We start from the raw sequence: 16,262 nt of genomic DNA, 5'->3' as shown, positions 1-16,262 counted from the left end.
GCCAAAAAAAAAAAAAAAGAATTTAGATCATTCACTCGTCTAAAAAATTAGCAAGCTTTCAATTAGGTTTCATTCATCTTCTTTTAACTGTAAATATGTCTCGCGCACGTAACTTTAGTGAAGACGTCAATTTTGATGCCTTGGCGCCCGCTTCAACTTACTATACTACCGGCAACAATGCTAGAAGCCGTACTCGAACATACACGGTAAGAAAGGACTGGCCGTTGGAATGACCCTTGCCGGGGGTTGGCACATTTCGAACAGAACTGACTTAGCATGCTTCACTGTTACAGAGAAGCCGCCCAGAAATCGCCACGCAAGCGGAATTGTCCGCCGCACGCATTCGTCGTGCATCGCACGGTAAGATGCTCGTGATTCCATGATTGCGAACATAAATCTCGGCCATGCAAAGGAATGAACATTCAACCGTCACACCGTTTGGTGTTTTTGTAGATGATAAAAACAAAGCACGCAAATTCCTAATTGATGTGGAGGAAACACAGCGCAAAATTTTGGAACAGGAGGATACCGATGGCGATTTTCAAATTACCATTAATGACTTGGGACCGAAAACCATGGCACTGGGCACGGCTGATTCCGGTGGATACCGAAAAATTGATATCAGAGGCACTTATATGTTGTCCAACTTGCTGCAAGAATTGGCATTGGCCAACGATTACGGTCGCAAGCATATCGTTCTTGATGAAGCACGCTTAAATGAGAATCCCGTCGATCGATTATCACGCATGATTCGCCATTGTTTTTGGGATGGTCTCACAAGACGCATTGACGCTGACAGCCTTGAAGTCATCTGTCCCGATCCCAAGAATCGGTCTACCAATAGAAATCCGCGTATTTATGTACCCCATGATGATACGGAGGCTTACGAGTTTTACAAAAAGGTGTCGGAAGTCCGAAGCCACCTTCACCTGCAAGTAGAATATCTTCCCAAGGACATCACTCCCGAATACGTAAAGAGCATCAATGACCGTCCCGGTTTGCTGACACTGGCTATGCGTAAAGTGAAAGGCGACGATGGTAACCCCACATATGTCGGTGAGCCATTTGTGGTGCCCGGTGGACGCTTCAATGAAATGTACGGTTGGGATTCCTATTTTGCTACGCTTGGTTTGCTGGTGGACGGTCGTATCGAGCTGGCTCGGAGCATGGTCGAAAACTTTGCCTATCAAATCCGGTATTACGGCAAAGTGCTCAATGCCAATCGATCTTACTATCTGCTACGATCGCAGCCTCCTTTCCTTACCGACATGGCCCTCAAGGTGTTTGAACGCCTGAATCCGGACACGGAAGAAGAAAACAAGGATTGGCTTCGACGTATCTTTAAATCGGCCATCAAGGAATATCACGAAGTCTGGATGAGCGAACCCCGACTGGACAAGAAGACCATGCTGTCTCGTTACCGACCTGAAGGCCTGGGCATTCCTCCGGAAACCGAAGCTTCCCACTTCAGACATGTGATTGCTCCCTATGCCAAGAAACACGGTGTCACCATTGAAGAATTCGACGATCTCTACAATGACGGTAAAGTGAAGGAACCGGAATTGGATGAGTATTTCTTGCACGATCGTGCGGTTCGAGAGTCCGGTCACGATACCACCTACCGCTTCGAAAAAGTTTGCGCCAATTTGGCTACCATTGATTTGAATGCTTTGCTCTACAAATACGAAATGGATATTGCTGATGCCATTCGCGATTATCTGGATGACAAACTTGATTCGTTTGACGGTGTAAAGCAGACATCCGAAGAATGGTTGGAGCGAGCAAAACAACGTCGCGAACGCATCGATAAATACTTGTGGAACGAGGAAGAATCTCTTTACTATGATTACAACACTGTCAAAGAGGAACAAGCCGATTATGATAGTGTCACTGCCTTTTGGGCTTTGTGGGCCGGCTGCGCCAGTGCTGAGCAAGCCGCGAAAATGACCAAGAAATCGCTTCCCAAATTCGAAGTCATCGGTGGTTTAGTGTCTGGTACCGAAGAATCGCGTGGTCAAATTTCGCTTGATCGTCCCAACCGTCAGTGGGATTTCCCATTTGGCTGGGCTCCGCATCAGATCATGGCCTGGGTCGGCTTTGAAAAATATGGCATGATGGACATTGCTCGACGATTAGCCTATCGATGGCTGTATACGTAAGTATAAACTAGTCAATAATGGTACGAACATGGTCCTCACATCAGTCTTTTGGGAACGTAAATATCTTAGTATTACCAAGAGTTTTGTCGATTTCAATGGTGTGGTTCCGGAGAAATTTGACGTGGTTAGTTTGTCGCACAAAGTGGAAGTCGAATACGGCAATGTTGGTACCGATTTCAAGTTTGTACCCCGTGAAGGTTTTGGCTGGATGAATGCTTCGTACCAGATTGGTTTGTCCTACTTGAATACACAAATGCGTCGTGCCCTCGGTACTTGTACCCTTCCCGATCTTCTCTTTGAAAGGGCCATGGCTCGTGACAAGGCCAACCTCACCGTGGAAGACGAAGATGCTGCCATGCGCCGCCGCCGCACATCCGCAATGGCTGCAAGAGCCTTTACAAGAAACGGTAGCGTCAATGCTGCCATCACACGTATCTCCACCGATGTTGGCGGTATCGCCAGTGCCAACATGATGGCCAACCGCGCTCCCAATGCATCATAAAATCCCTTCTGTGATGCATCTTGTCCCTTGTTTATTTGCATAACTGTGCTAATTTTGTTTTTCTTCGTTTTCAATGATAAAGTATATAATGTTCACTCTTTAAAATTCCAAATTCAAACAACGACAATAACTGACAGCAATCATAAAAAAAAAACGGGCGATTCTTTGGATTTCATAACAAGTGGATTCTTTGACCCTTGTTAAACATGTATACTGCTGATCGCCAAGTGGAAATAAGATACTTAGAGGCATTATGTCCCACTGTCCCAAAAAGTCTGTCCGAGACGGGATCTTCTACATCGTATCCATATTTTTGCCGTTGAGCTCGGTGGCCAGTCCAAAATACTCAGTTGATCTTTACTGCAATCCCAGAATACAAAAATGGGTAACAAGCCATCCCAAGGACGCCGATGGATCATATCTGCGGCCTAAAAAATGTCTGGACGGAGATTCGGGCCTGCTCCAATTCATGCAGGCAAGCATCATATGTCGTCATCTTCGTAAATATTGATTGAGATGTTATACGATGAGATTAAGCTTTATTCTCGATAAAAATGTAATAAACAAGGCTATTCCAAGGTAAGGTAGGCCACCAAGTTAACCGACAAATCGGAACTCGTGACGACTTCTCGGATTTTGGTGCAAGGCGAAAGTACTTGTTTAGTGGGGTGCTTTGGTTCGATAGGATTCTTCTAATTTCAGCCATTGGTTTCGTCCAAAAGCTAAGTGTTGCAAATCTTCGAAGGGCCAAAGGAAACTGTGGAAGTCACTCCATTCGGTAGAGTAATCAGCAGATTGGGGATGCCTGGTGCGTGAGTGGTTAGAATGGCATGAGGGCGTGCCAGTTCTAACGTCTAGGTTGGAGGGTTGTCAATTGCGAAGTTGCTGACGCGTATCTGGTGTTTAGGTTTAGATTCTTTCGCACGCGACATGATAAGCAGATGATTGTCCATGTTCGCAAGAACCATCTGATCGAGATGAACCGAATTCATATTGAAAGGGGGTCTGCCGATATGTGTCAGGTCTTGAAGCGGACAAGGTAAGCATATAGGGAAAGTGGATTGCTGCCGACCGGGAGATCTACTATTTTCACGAAAACGGCCGTATTTTACGCTGCTCCGGCTGTAGGAAAGACAGGAAGAAACGAATACAGCTGCTTCACTATGCAACGTCCATGACCAACACATCGCGCGACTTTTGAGAATTGGATAACCACTGGTTCCATAACAACAAGTAGCGTGAGAGTGAGGAAAACAACTATTCAATCTTTCGGTGATGGTTTTTGATCATACGATGAAAGCATAGAAAAGACGTTTCTTCGTCGTGGAAACTTTTCTGAGGACATGGTGAATTATATTTCGGCATTCAGCAACGCAGAAGATCCGAACACCAGTACGACACCGATTGCAGCCTTAGGTAACCACTTACAGAACTGTGACCGGAAACTCAACATACAGTTTTTGTCAACATTGATACAGCCCGAGGCTCTATTACAACGACCATCTATGACACCTAACGCACCCAACGAAATCGTACAGTAAATTTGTCGTTATTCGTGGCAGTTATGAATCTTATACAGGTAGTGGCGCCCCAACCAAAGATAATGGGTGAAGATAATGTGGGAGGAGTGCTGCTGTTTTTTACACATATTCGTAAAGGTACTTATTGGTGGGTACGTCTGACCATGGTATCGCGACGCATTAGGGGCGGAAAAACTGTTGGGCTCGCTGAGAATCGCGGAAAGGGTGAAAAAGAATGGAGACGCACTACCATAAGGCGTATCTACGCGGGGGATTGGGTCATATATAGCGGATGCTGCAGACTGATCAAATCTTCCGTGGTTCGCCTGTCATTATGATTTATCGTGGCATGGACAAGGGGAAGATTGTTTAAGAATTTACCAGAGCAGACATGTTGATAATGATAATGGAATAAGATGAAAAATTTATATAACTAAATTAGAGGGCAACAGATAGGCTTTCACAAATGATCTCGAATGAATGTGGATAACAAAAAATGGCGATTCTAAAAATGTGGAGGGATCATGACTGGCACCTAAAATTTTGAACTGAGATCATTATCCGCCACCAATTTATGCATGTAAACATGGAAATATTTCCATCACAAACTTACTTGTCATGATCAGAAACCCATTTATTTATCCTCAACAAGAAAATATACAGCGACGATGTGGATGCAACGCTTATGCCTCCTGATTTCCGTGTTTGTCAAGAAATAGCCGTTTTGGGAAATGTCAACGCAGGGGCGGATCGACGCTTTGACCGTAAACTTTGTGTTTCATCAGTGCAACCCCGAAATTATGACATCCAGGTACTAAGGTTACTTCCGAACGAGACAATGCAAATCAACATATCGAGCTATCTATTGGAAATACGATGGTGAAGTCCAGCTAACATCTAATACGAGGAATAATATGGATAGGATACTATTTCACGGTTATGATGTTTTTAAACATGTAAGCAGGCGATCGTGTAACCAGGAGCAATTGTCACGTAGCAGCACGAAACAGCACGCTTTTGGCCCATTTTGATCGAAATAACCGCTACAAAATAAATTGATGCTTTCCACACTGCCAGCACTGCTTGCTCTGGCAGTAGAAAATCTACAGGGTGCTGGCGCTAAGTTAAATGGCGGCCCAAAAAAGGAAATTCGAGTGTAATTTTTTTTATTGTTCAAGAAAAGGAAATCAGGACGTGGTTTTTTTTTTCTCTTTGAGTATTTATTCTAATCAAACGCGACAATTTTTAATTTCTTTTTCTTTATTGTTTACAGAATTCCTTGACTTACTCGTAAGTATAGCTCAGTAACTTTTTTCTCGCTTTGTTGCCCTGATTTTCTCACTGTTTTCTTTTTAGTTAAAATGCTTCTTAACGCTTTCTCTCGTTCTCTCTCTCGTCCTCTCTCTCGTTCTCTCTCTCGTCCTCTCTCTCGTTCTCTCCCTCATTCTCTCTCTCGATCTCTCTCTCGTTCCCGCGCTTGTTCCCGCGCCCGTGCCTTGGGTGTCCAACATCCGTTGCACCGAATTTTTAAAAGACGCCAGCGCCACGTTGTGGCAATTTCGAAGGCGGTCACGAAGCACCACCTGTTTTTCTTTGAGCCTGTGCTCCCTAGTAAGGACAATGCGCGCAACGAAAAAGTCTCAGAACTAAGAAAACTTAACGCAAATTATTGATACTGTAGAGCTTTCGCACGTTGAAGAAGCCGCCGACGTGCGTACCAGAAAGCGAAAGCAGTACGCCGTGGAAATCGGCAAGACGGACGAACGGCCCAGCAAGAAGGTCAAGGTTCATCTGGGCCCTCCCCATTTCGAACCGGTGTTGCCCAGTAAGAACCATCCGCGCAATAAAAAATTCATAAAAACTCACCAAAACTTTTTACGCACTTAGAACTGTGGCCGACGGGAATTCCTCCCGCCCACCCTCCCAGAGCCCAAAAGCGGGCCAATGACGTGGCTGCTGTCTGCTCTCCTTCGGTCTGCCCGCAAAAGCACCAGCGGGCAGCCGAAAACGATAAACCCGTTCAAGTTCCCGCGGCCAAAAAGCAAAAGTTGGTCGCGGGTAAGCCCACCGTCGTCGTCCGTCCTCCTCCGTCGGCCTGCCCGAAGAAACGTCAATGGGCAGCCGACGATGACCAGGCTCCATTTGAGGAGCGACCATCAAAGAAGGCAAAGACCCTCAATAAGGGCAAGTCGGTCGCCGTTCCCTTGGCACGCGTTGTCAAAGCTGAGCCTCTGTGGCTCCTTCAGTTAAGATTGGTGGCGCCAATCAAGGAGCCACAGAGGCTGGTCCCTTCGTCCATGAAGGGGCCAAATATGTGCATCCCGGGAACAACTTTTGGTCAGTTTATTTGTTCAGTGCGCTTTTTACAACGTATAACTAAGACTTCTTTATTTGCACCATAGTTCCCGTCGTCACCGCCACCCCTCTTGACTGGTAAGTTGCCCAGCAGCCATCAGCATATGAGTCACATAGTCATATTAACCATATTTTTCTTTTATTAGGCGTCTCGTCACCCAGTGAATTGCAAGCTTCGACCGGCTGGGTGTGCAAAGTGGCGCCTTCGGGTGTCGCTTTGGCTGGAGAGTAGCCCTTTGTGGTTTGCTTTTCCAGTTCGTGGTTCAAGTCACCTCTGCCAGTGAAGGCTTCGCTAGCGATAGCCCCACATGATCCGAGGTTGCTTCGTACTGTCTCTGCTCGCCGCTGTTCTTTCTCCTCCAAAGTCATCCAGTGAGCCTTGTAACTCGCAAACCTTTTCAGTGAGAACCTTTTCTTTTTGGCCCCCCTTTTTTTTCTCTACTTTACCCTTTCCCTTCCCCCATATTTTTTATTTCCCTCTTTTTTCCCCCTCCCCTCTCTTTCGTTCGTACCAAGTCCCGGCAACCCAGCAACACGACGATCGGCGACCACCAGCACACCGGCAATTCGACGAATCAGCAATCGGCATCCGGCAACTCGACACCCGGCATTACGACAGGTAAGATTTCCAGCACTTCGACATTTCGGCACTACGACACGACGATCTCCAGCAACTCGACATTCGACCCTGCGACACGTACGATTTCCAGCAACTCGACTTTCGGCAACACGACATTCGACACGTCGACACTACGACTTTCCGCAACTCGAAACTACGACATTTCGGCGTTTTCGGCACGTCGACCAGCAACTTGGTTTTTTTTTTTTTCCTTCCCCTTCCCTTTCCCCTTCCCCTTTTCTTTTTCTCACTGAATGCAAATGGTTTGCTTGGAGATCCAAGCAAGGAGGGCGGCGGAAGGAGGGGAGCAGTTGGTTGAGTAGAGCGGTGCGGGCGCCTTGGGGAAACGGGCAAATGAGCTAGTGGGGTTGGAGCTGGTAAGTGGCTTGAATTGCGTCGCACTCAGTCGGTCATCACTGGCGGGGGGTTGGCAAGTCTCTCATTGTCAAGGGCGAAGCATACCGAAGCCGGAGTTTCCATTGTCAAGAAAAGGACGAAGCATACCGAAGCCGGAGTTTCCATTGCCTACGAATGCGGTTGGACCGAAAATGACGATCATACGGCGCATCCCGACAAGGCACGGCTGCAGACATCTGGCAAGCAAAAATGGCACATCTACAAAAAAAAAAAAAAAAAAAAAAAGACCAAAACAATATGGCATTCCCGTTGTCTTCGATAACATCATCCAATCCACACACACACACAATCCACACATGCATACAATTCACACACATACAAAACGCTCACACATGCATACAATTCACACACATACAAAACGCTCACACATATACATCGTTCACTCACACAATCCACACACGCAAACAATTCTCACATATACATACCTACACACTGCTTACTCATGCATACATATCACCAAAGCCATGCACCAGATGCTCCGCTACGGCCTACGACGGACCGCCTTATGATATCGTTGGATCACTACAAGAATCATCACCTTTGTGCTCCCCATTCATCGCTGGTTTCAGACACATATTCGCTTTTCATTATTCATTTGTATATTTCCTCTTTGCTTCATTTGCTTCCATTGCTTCCATTGCTTCCTTTTGTATATTTTTTATTTTATTTCTTCGACATATGCTTCTTATCGTTCACATGCAAATTTGACTTCATAATTTATTCTTTATTCTTTATTCATTCTTACTTGCTTGCAAAAATCCATCAATGTATTCAATAATAAAAACAACCCATGAATTATGATTTGTATTTGATCAAGCCTTAGTATTTCCCTTCTCTCAGCTTTTTGTTCCTTTAGCCTTTTTTTTCCTTTTCTTCTGCCATCAACATCATTGACGATTGTATAATTATTTCATTTCCATCTGAACTCCAACACCGAGACAAACAACAACACCTCTCATATTTTGTATAAGCGATACACGGACCGCACGATCCAATAAATGCCATAATCATTTGCAACATGCCGCTTCTCCAGTTTCAATTGCGATATGATGTTGTTGGATATTTTTATTCTTTACAATTTGGATAATCGGCCTGTCGTATCCTTGAGTAATTCCAAAACCTTTGCGCTTGAACCCCAACTGGATTGGAAACCTAGTGATAACGTTGATGAATCAGTTAAATGAAATGTGTTCCATCATGTGGACCCATCGTTCGCCTTACCATGGGAACTGTGACCGTAATTATGGCAAACGGTTACCTTACGACCGTCCGATCGCACTAAAATTATCATATTTCATGAATAAAAGCTCCAGAATATTGACAATCTCTCTCTAGTCCTTACCTCGCGTTTCCTTTTCCAGACGGATACCATCTTTCCGACCGGGACGGAAACCGACGTTCACCGATACAATCTCAAAAGCTTCGGGACCTTGACCGTGAGTGAGATCAGGACACAGTTCGTAACAGTCGCGCAGAATCTTTTTTGACAGCTCTTCGTCGGGGACAGGGCTCTTATTAACGGTATCAAAAGTTCCACCGCAAATAACGTTGCCACCCGGTCGAGGAATGATATAAGTGAGTGTACCCTTGCCTAATTCCTTTCATGAATAACCATGACTCGGAGACATGTTGGTTCTTTTGTAAACTGATGATTTACCATCGCGGTACCACTGGGTCTTGATATGCGGAGCTTTCACCAGGACCGTCTGACCGCGGATTCCATACATGGTGGTATCTCGTACATCCTTGAGCTCAGCTGAACCCATACCCGAACAGTTGACAATAATCTCGGCATCCTTGTAAGTGTGAATGACTTGTTGGATAGAATCAAATTCCGCACGCTTCAGATCACCTCCGAGTTTTTTAAGCACGTCGACGAGCCAAATTAAGTACTCCGGTGCATTAGTAGTGACTGTTTTAACCGTGAGTCATTGTCTGACCCAACGTGAGAAAAAGAATGCACGATTTTTCATTTTCTTACATGTTAGAAATTTGTAACCGAAAGCAGTGTTTTTTGGAAGCTTCTCCTTTGGAATCATTTCGAACTAGTAAATTGTAAAATCGTATAAACATGAGTCATAATCAAATGCAAAACATGCGCTCAGAAGCAACATACGTCGTAGTAATGATCTTTCACCCAGGTGCTGTCGTGATCGGCTTCGTCCTCTTCGGTATGAAACTGATAGCCGGGGCAATACATTACAGGCGCTTCAGGCACTTCATCGGCTAAGCGATGGAACACCTTGAGAGAATATTTATCGATGGCTATTGGCAAGAGAAAGTAACAATATATGGTAAGCGGATCTATTGCCTGATTTTCTTACACACACAATGCAAAACAGAAAAATCGATAAGCACCTTGAAGACGTTTGTCTTTACTGTGGGCAAAGCTAAGGATAGAAGCACCCGCCCAGGGAGACGTATAATCAACGTCGATATCACCGGGGAGATGTTTTCCGACCACCAGTACATCTTTATAGCCCTCCTGGAGCAAAGTCACCGCAGTTGTCAGACCAGTAACCCCGGCGCCTAGATGATAACGCACGCATAAATTATACTGCCATATTGGTGAGTGGCTATTGCACATTAATAGCACATTTACCGAGGATCACAACTTTAGGCATGGCAGAGAAATCAACAAAAACAGACAAAGCGGAGAAAGGAAGAAAGGTGTGGGGAAAAACAGCGCCTAATTGTATTAAGGCTGCGCTGAACTTGAATTAGATCGACTGTGTTCCAAAAACGAACAGAAAATCGCCAGAAAATGTATCCGAAACTTTTGCTGTCACATGCAGCAGTAACAGGACGGTGAGATGCCGATATAAGCGATACGTTTCGTATCCATTTTTTACGCCTCTACTCTTTATAGCAGTATTTAGCTATAACAAGCTCTATTTGATGAATCCTGACCCGTGCTACTGTCTTTAGTTCTTACTTGAGCAAGTTGCTGTACGTCGATTTCTCAGGAAGCCGCCATATTGCATTTGCAGGCAAAACTAGACTCATTGCAGGAAAGCATCAAAGCGAGAATATTTTAGGTGACAGACTGATCATTTGATTGCTAATAAATTACAATTGGGCTCTGTCATTACCGTCAAGGATACAAGTTCCAGATACATTGAGTTAATATTTGTATGGCTTAATTGAACGATCAAAAAGCTAACAATGAGAAAAGAATCTGTCGACAATTTTTTTGGTACTCCCAATATGTACTCAAAAACGTACATGAATGAGATTTGGGACATCGTTGCCTTTGCTGTTTCCAACTTATGAGCCATGTGCAAATCGTTTGCTCGATACCTGGCACAAGAAAATTGAGGATGATTTTGTACTATGCACAACAAACAAGCTATTGGTCCATGCGTGAATGGTCGCTCTCGTGACACAAGCCTCTATGTAATGGATGCTTTTGATACAAATATTGCTTACTGTAGAAGCGCATTTTCCTTTTGTTTGTTGATGTATCAATAGCACCGTATGATGTCAGAAACCGACGGGAGGCGGAAACTTCGGCATGATTCTTTCCGAAACGAAAAATTGTCGCGTTACGCTTGTCGGGCTTTGAATCCCTTCTCTTCCTGCGCTGTCTGAAAACTTCACAAAATTACAGCCTGTGGTCCAAATGGGACAATCACAATCCACCATGCCCACATCTACAAGCACTACAACCACTCAGGCTGACACCAAGGACATGCACTCGGCTCCTTTGAAAGATTTCAAGGTTCGTTGGAGGATTTGTATATGGTTAAAGTTGTGTTGACCCGCACAATATTAGACCGAGTTCGCCGTCGAAATGACATGCCAAAGTTGCGTGGACAGCATTTCTGACATTTTAAAGAAATTTCCAGGTAAAATGATGCGATGGTGCGACATTGGATAAACTAATGATGCTAACGTCTATTGATATGTGCAGGCATTAACCATTTTGATATCGATTTGAAGGAACAGCGAGTGACAGTGGAGGGCCATGGTAAAGCCATCCAATACAGCCAGTTTCATGTACGACGAAATTGCTGACAAATCATTTCTAATTATCTATTACAGCACCGCCCTCGCGAGTATCAAAGGCTCTCAAAGAATCGGGACGTACCGTGATTATTCGTGGTCAAGGTGTTTCTGGCGGCAAAGGTCATTCTGGCGCCGCCGTCTGTATCTTCGATACCTTTGGTTCCGATCCTACCGCTACCATTCCCACAGGTACCCAAGGACTCGCCCGCTTTGTTCAAATTGACAACGAAACGTGCTTGATCGACTTGACTGTGCAAGGCTTGACTCCCGGAAAACACGGTGTACATATTCACGAATTAGGCGATATTTCCAGAGGCTGGATGTCGGCCGGTGATCATTTCAACCCTACTGGTGTTGATCATGGCGATCAGTATACGGGCCATGTCGGTGATCTCGGCAACGTTGAAGTGGATGAAAACGGCTGGGGCGATCTTGTAATTGAGAGCGAACGTGTCAAAGTATGGGATATTATTGGCCGAAGTATGGTTATCAGCAAGAATGAGGACGATCTTGGTCGTGCCGATACCAAGGCTTCCAAATGGGACGGTTCCAGCGGTGAAGGTGTACTTTGTGGCATCATTGCACGAAGCGCTGGAGCTTTCGAGAACATGAAAAAAGTATGCGCCTGCTCCGGCAAAACGTTGTGGGAAGAGGCGAGACTCGAACAAAACAAAAAGGTCGAGTAAATATTCCACTGTCTAGAATCATGCCACCCGAGATCGAATACTGCTTCTTGTATATCTTTTGATCCTTGAATGATAAGGGAAAACGAAAAAAAGAAATTGTTGATGAATCAACATAAATTTATGTTACATGATAGAAATAAATAATGGGAATAACATTGGGCTATGGTTTGCGTGATTTTCTGCCTATCATGCGAGTGGCGGGACTGGAAGCGCTAGTGCCACGAGATGGGTGGTTAGGACTTGTCGAACGTTCATGCCCATTTCCAAGAGTCAGATTGTTCATGGCATTTCTGAGACCTCCCTTGCTGACCTCGTCACGGTGGCTGGTTTGATTTGGTGCTGATGATCCATTACTGGCAATACTGCTCCCACCTGACGTGCCTGCATACCGAGTTAGTTGGTATATTCGGTCTAGATTATGATTATGATGCATACCATATACCAATCGAGGCCGACGATTCTTGGATGTGTTGTTTCTCGATACATTTTGCAGTGCTTAAAAAGATGAACTAGTTGCAGTGACATTCCATTTTCACCTTCATCAATATCAATAAACTTACCTTGCTTGCGCTGTTTCTCATGCCGTGCTTGCACAGATTTGAAATGTTGCAACAATTCTTGGAATTTGATCAGATTTTCTTCCGCGGGTTTCGTGGCAGTGGCCGATTTAGCCGTTTGTCGTGGCTTGGGTGTCTCCGCAATGGTTGGGCTGCACAGAAGCAGATGAATACATGATACAAAGCGTAATCCGTTCTAGTTCGTAACCTACCTTTTCGGTATCACATGAAGAAAACCTAGCGAAGACACACTACTCAATCTATTGCGAAGGGTAGAAAATGCAGAGGATTGGGGTAACAGCATAAGAATGCCGTAGAGACATTTGAATAAATGTGGGTATCGATCAGGCTCCAACAATTGTAAGCGCAAATCTGTAGTGGACGCATGTGTAAAAAAATCAATTGGCTTGAGCATAATATGATACCGCAATTACTCACAAGTAAACACAGGCGATTCTAACAGTTGCACGAGTTTGTCAATTTGGATCAGCATATTCACAGTAATATCAAGCTCGGCGCTAAAACATTTGAAAAAAAAACAGGTCAACTTGATCGTCATCGGCGCCTCTCTCTACAGGACCAATACTTACAAGACTTGCAGCATGGTTGCAGCATGTTCATAGGCTTGTGCTAATAGGCATAAAGAAAACGTAGCTACTGCATTATGACACCACGATTTATACAATGTAATGAATAATCGTTGTCCGTCCTAAAAGAGTTACCAAGAGTCAGTCTTAAAACGCAGAAACCTTTTTCCCACTTGGAACCATACCTTGTGATCGAGGTTTCGGAGCCGTTTGCGTAAATCTGCCAACTCCGAGGACGTGATGAGAATAATGTTCAGATTTTGCACCATAATACTGGCGAATTCCAAATCCTGAAAAGGGGGAGAAAAAGGATGAGATAAAAAGTAACAGCCATATTTTTTGTTATTGCCTTGGCGAGATATCTTACTTCGTCATTTTCCAGAATGTCAGCAATGGTGCAGTAAATACGTTCGGGATCGAGACTCATGCCAAGTTGCCGAATGATTAGACTGCCTCGGGTCTCCAACAAACGCCGATCGGTGCTGAATAATAAAAGAAGATTCATCATGAAGCTGCGGAAGTAGTTGTGGTCTGAATGGGATGATATTTGTGCAAGTAATTGCAGGTCGCGTCGTACCACCTTGATATCTTCTTGATTAGACCCAGTTCTTATTATCGGTTCTATCATAGCCTGTTACCTCTTCCGAAGGATCCGAAAGCGTCTTGAGCAAAGCCGGAAATGTACCATCATCCGAAGCTAGAATCTATGCAGCCGTTTTTCAAAGATTTGATATTTTTCTTTAGTTTGTGTGGCGCAATCGACCCATGTTGAGTATACCTTGTTAGGAGCTTTTTTATGCAGCATCAACAGCCAATCCAAACTAGCGACTCGTGTTTCTTCATGCTCATTCAGAAATTGCAGTCGAAGGTTGGCAACAGTGGTTTGGTAATCAAAGGGATCCTCGTTGTTGCTTTCCGTGAGATTGGAACGATAGCTTCTGGCTAAAACAGACGGTGACACATTGGGTGGCAGCTTCATCTGCGAAGGGCGGCCGGAGGGATCGCTCACGCTGGCCATGGGTTCAGGATAGGTATTGGATGATTCAAACACAAGGTTCTGCAAGTTTTGATTGACTTCCAAAGCAAACATGCGGATAGCATCTACAGGATGAGCCAAGGAAGGCAAGACTGCATTGATGATCTCGGGTGTATATTTGATAATGACATCCTTGGCAATGGCGATAAATTCATTGATCCATTGAAGAGCCGTGCGTTGGATATCTTCTTCGGACGACGATAAATGAGGTACCAAAATCTCCACAATACGATCATATTTGACAATGACACCTTGACCAGGCATATAATTGCCTTTCCCATGCCCATCGTTGTCGGACCCCAAGTCGTCTTCAGGCTGAATAGACGCAGTCGACTCTACATCGGCTTCAGGATCATCATCGGTCACCATTTTATCAGAGGTGAGTTTGGGATGTGGTTGCTCCTCGCTCGGTGTCTCGCTTTCTTCTTGGGCTTCCGTCGTTGCCTTGGTTTTCAAAAATCGGCGAAAGTTGAGCTGTTGTTGTTGTTCTCGCACTGCCGCGGCTTGACGGATTTCTTGCAAAAAGTCGGCCAACAAAACACTGGTGGCAACACGGACATCTTCACTGGCATCGCTCAAAAACTGGATCAATCCATCCAAAAATTCGGGAAGGAAGGAAACGAGTTCCAAATCGGGAATTGAATCCAAGGTACCGATCCACTGCACAAGATACTGACGAGCGGATGAATTGCGAACGTAGATGCGTTGGCTCAGTAACGGGATGAATCGTGGTAAGGAGAATGCGGTGTTGCGAGGCAAAGATGTAGGCACCAGTAGTTGTTCCTCTGTTTCTGGCGGGTTCAGAGGCGGTTGATGCGGAGAAACGTACGTCGTAGAAAGCTCAGAGACGACATCCTTGATAAGGCGATCCAGCAGTTCTGCACCGTTCTTCACCGTCAATTCAGAATCCGCAGAAAGCTAAAAGAACCCAATTCAAATTTTACAAAGGAGGCTCAACCGCAAATGCCATCGTTACGTTCAGTGCTCATGGTTTTCCAAAAGATAGTATTTACCTTGCACAGCGCATCAAAAATGCTGTTAAAGAACCGCAATACTTCGCCCTTGGCAACCTTGGCAATATTATACATACTCTCGCATGCATAATATCGCACTTTCTGATCTTGATTATTGAAGCACGAAAGGATGGGAGGAACAATGATATCCAAGTATTCGGCTACTCCCTACAGAAACCAAACCACCAAAAACCCCGTTTTGAAACTTTTCTTCCGACGGTGTGACACAGTGCGCTTCAAGTAAACTTACAGGTCCAAGAGCAATGGCACTTGCCGCTAAACCAATCAATCCTCCATACCTTGCATTGGAGTTATTTGAATAGACAAAGTCTTGAACAAGTGCATTAATAATGGCAGTTATACGTTCTGGTGCCTTGTTGTTCTCGCGTACAAGTCTAAACAAGATTGCGTACGGTGTGCGTGTCAATACAAACGGATGGTCAAACTACAATCAAAAAGAGAATTGAAAGACAAAAAAAAATTGGGAGGCACCTTTCAATTTCAAGAGCGGCTGCTTTTCTTCTATCATATATTTTGTCTGTTAATCCTCGAACAAGAGGAGCCGAAAATATGCTAGTCTCCATAAGGCTGCTGCAGGTTCTTCTCAGCTATGCAACACCGAACGTTGGAACGGAAAAGACTCCAAGAATGAAACGCAGTCTCAGTCATGAAGATCGCCGATTGGATAACGCTTTTTTGTGCGACCAACAGAACCGTCTTTTGCAAGGAACAGAAACACGACGTTTGCAAAAGTATTATTTTAACTTCCAAGGGTTTTTCTCAAGTCCACATGATATACTCTA

The 16,262-nt window shown here is 44.7% G+C and overlaps 4 protein-coding genes across 4 annotated transcripts; 2 read left to right on the top strand and 2 right to left on the bottom strand.

Annotated features, from left to right (window-relative positions):
• Positions 1 to 2,661, top strand: BYT42DRAFT_628809 (trehalase-domain-containing protein; the record flags this gene model as incomplete). Its single annotated transcript, XM_051572426.1, has 2 exons — positions 1 to 2,155; positions 2,229 to 2,661. Exons 1-2 carry the CDS (start codon positions 405 to 407, stop codon positions 2,659 to 2,661), a joined length of 2,184 nt encoding a protein of 727 aa, XP_051427260.1. The 5' UTR covers positions 1 to 404.
• Positions 2,662 to 8,644: 5,983 nt separating this feature from the next.
• BYT42DRAFT_489729 (uncharacterized protein) lies at positions 8,645 to 10,159 on the bottom strand (the record flags this gene model as incomplete). Its single annotated transcript, XM_051563953.1, has 6 exons — positions 8,645 to 8,724; positions 8,794 to 8,850; positions 8,915 to 9,158; positions 9,219 to 9,464; positions 9,689 to 9,837; positions 9,931 to 10,159. 6 exons carry the CDS (start codon positions 10,157 to 10,159, stop codon positions 8,645 to 8,647), a joined length of 1,005 nt encoding a protein of 334 aa, XP_051427259.1.
• A 928-nt stretch (positions 10,160 to 11,087) lies between these two features.
• On the top strand, positions 11,088 to 12,412 carry BYT42DRAFT_556479 (superoxide dismutase). Its single transcript, XM_051566783.1, has 4 exons — positions 11,088 to 11,293; positions 11,348 to 11,420; positions 11,486 to 11,542; positions 11,617 to 12,412. The coding sequence occupies exons 1-4, from the start codon at positions 11,195 to 11,197 to the stop codon at positions 12,264 to 12,266; spliced, it is 879 nt and encodes a 292-aa protein (XP_051427258.1). The 5' UTR covers positions 11,088 to 11,194; the 3' UTR covers positions 12,267 to 12,412.
• BYT42DRAFT_556474 (vacuolar protein 14 C-terminal Fig4p binding-domain-containing protein) lies at positions 12,413 to 16,106 on the bottom strand. The gene is made up of 12 exons (XM_051566782.1): positions 15,952 to 16,106; positions 15,710 to 15,854; positions 15,460 to 15,627; positions 14,189 to 15,364; positions 14,049 to 14,114; positions 13,778 to 13,990; positions 13,596 to 13,700; positions 13,414 to 13,532; positions 13,262 to 13,341; positions 13,036 to 13,195; positions 12,702 to 12,975; positions 12,413 to 12,647 (listed from the first exon to the last, which is right to left on the bottom strand). The coding sequence occupies exons 1-12, from the start codon at positions 16,041 to 16,043 to the stop codon at positions 12,546 to 12,548; spliced, it is 2,700 nt and encodes an 899-aa protein (XP_051427257.1). The 5' UTR covers positions 16,044 to 16,106; the 3' UTR covers positions 12,413 to 12,545.
• Positions 16,107 to 16,262: the final 156 nt, after the last annotated feature.

The sequence above is a fragment of the Radiomyces spectabilis genome, assembly GCF_025331425.1.
Source record: "Radiomyces spectabilis strain NRRL 2753 chromosome Unknown BYT42scaffold_2, whole genome shotgun sequence".
NCBI classification, from domain to species: Eukaryota; Fungi; Mucoromycota; class Mucoromycetes; order Mucorales; family Radiomycetaceae; genus Radiomyces; species Radiomyces spectabilis.
The sequence above is the reverse complement of the archived record's forward strand: the minus strand, read 5'-3'. Positions and strand labels throughout refer to the sequence as shown.

Coding starts and splice junctions, on each gene's coding strand:
- BYT42DRAFT_556474 (XM_051566782.1), bottom strand. CDS start 16,043: ATGGAGACTAGCATATTTTCGGCTCCTCTTGTTCGAGGATTAACAGAC. Junction 13,533..13,595: donor TCCGAAACCTCGATCACAAG/GTATGGTTCCAA, acceptor TAACTCTTTTAG/GACGGACAACGATTATTCAT. Junction 13,342..13,413: donor GCAACCATGCTGCAAGTCTT/GTAAGTATTGGT, acceptor CAAATGTTTTAG/CGCCGAGCTTGATATTACTG.
- BYT42DRAFT_556479 (XM_051566783.1), top strand. CDS start 11,195: ATGGGACAATCACAATCCACCATGCCCACATCTACAAGCACTACAACC. Junction 11,421..11,485: donor CATTTTAAAGAAATTTCCAG/GTAAAATGATGC, acceptor TGATATGTGCAG/GCATTAACCATTTTGATATC. Junction 11,543..11,616: donor AGTGACAGTGGAGGGCCATG/GTAAAGCCATCC, acceptor TATCTATTACAG/CACCGCCCTCGCGAGTATCA.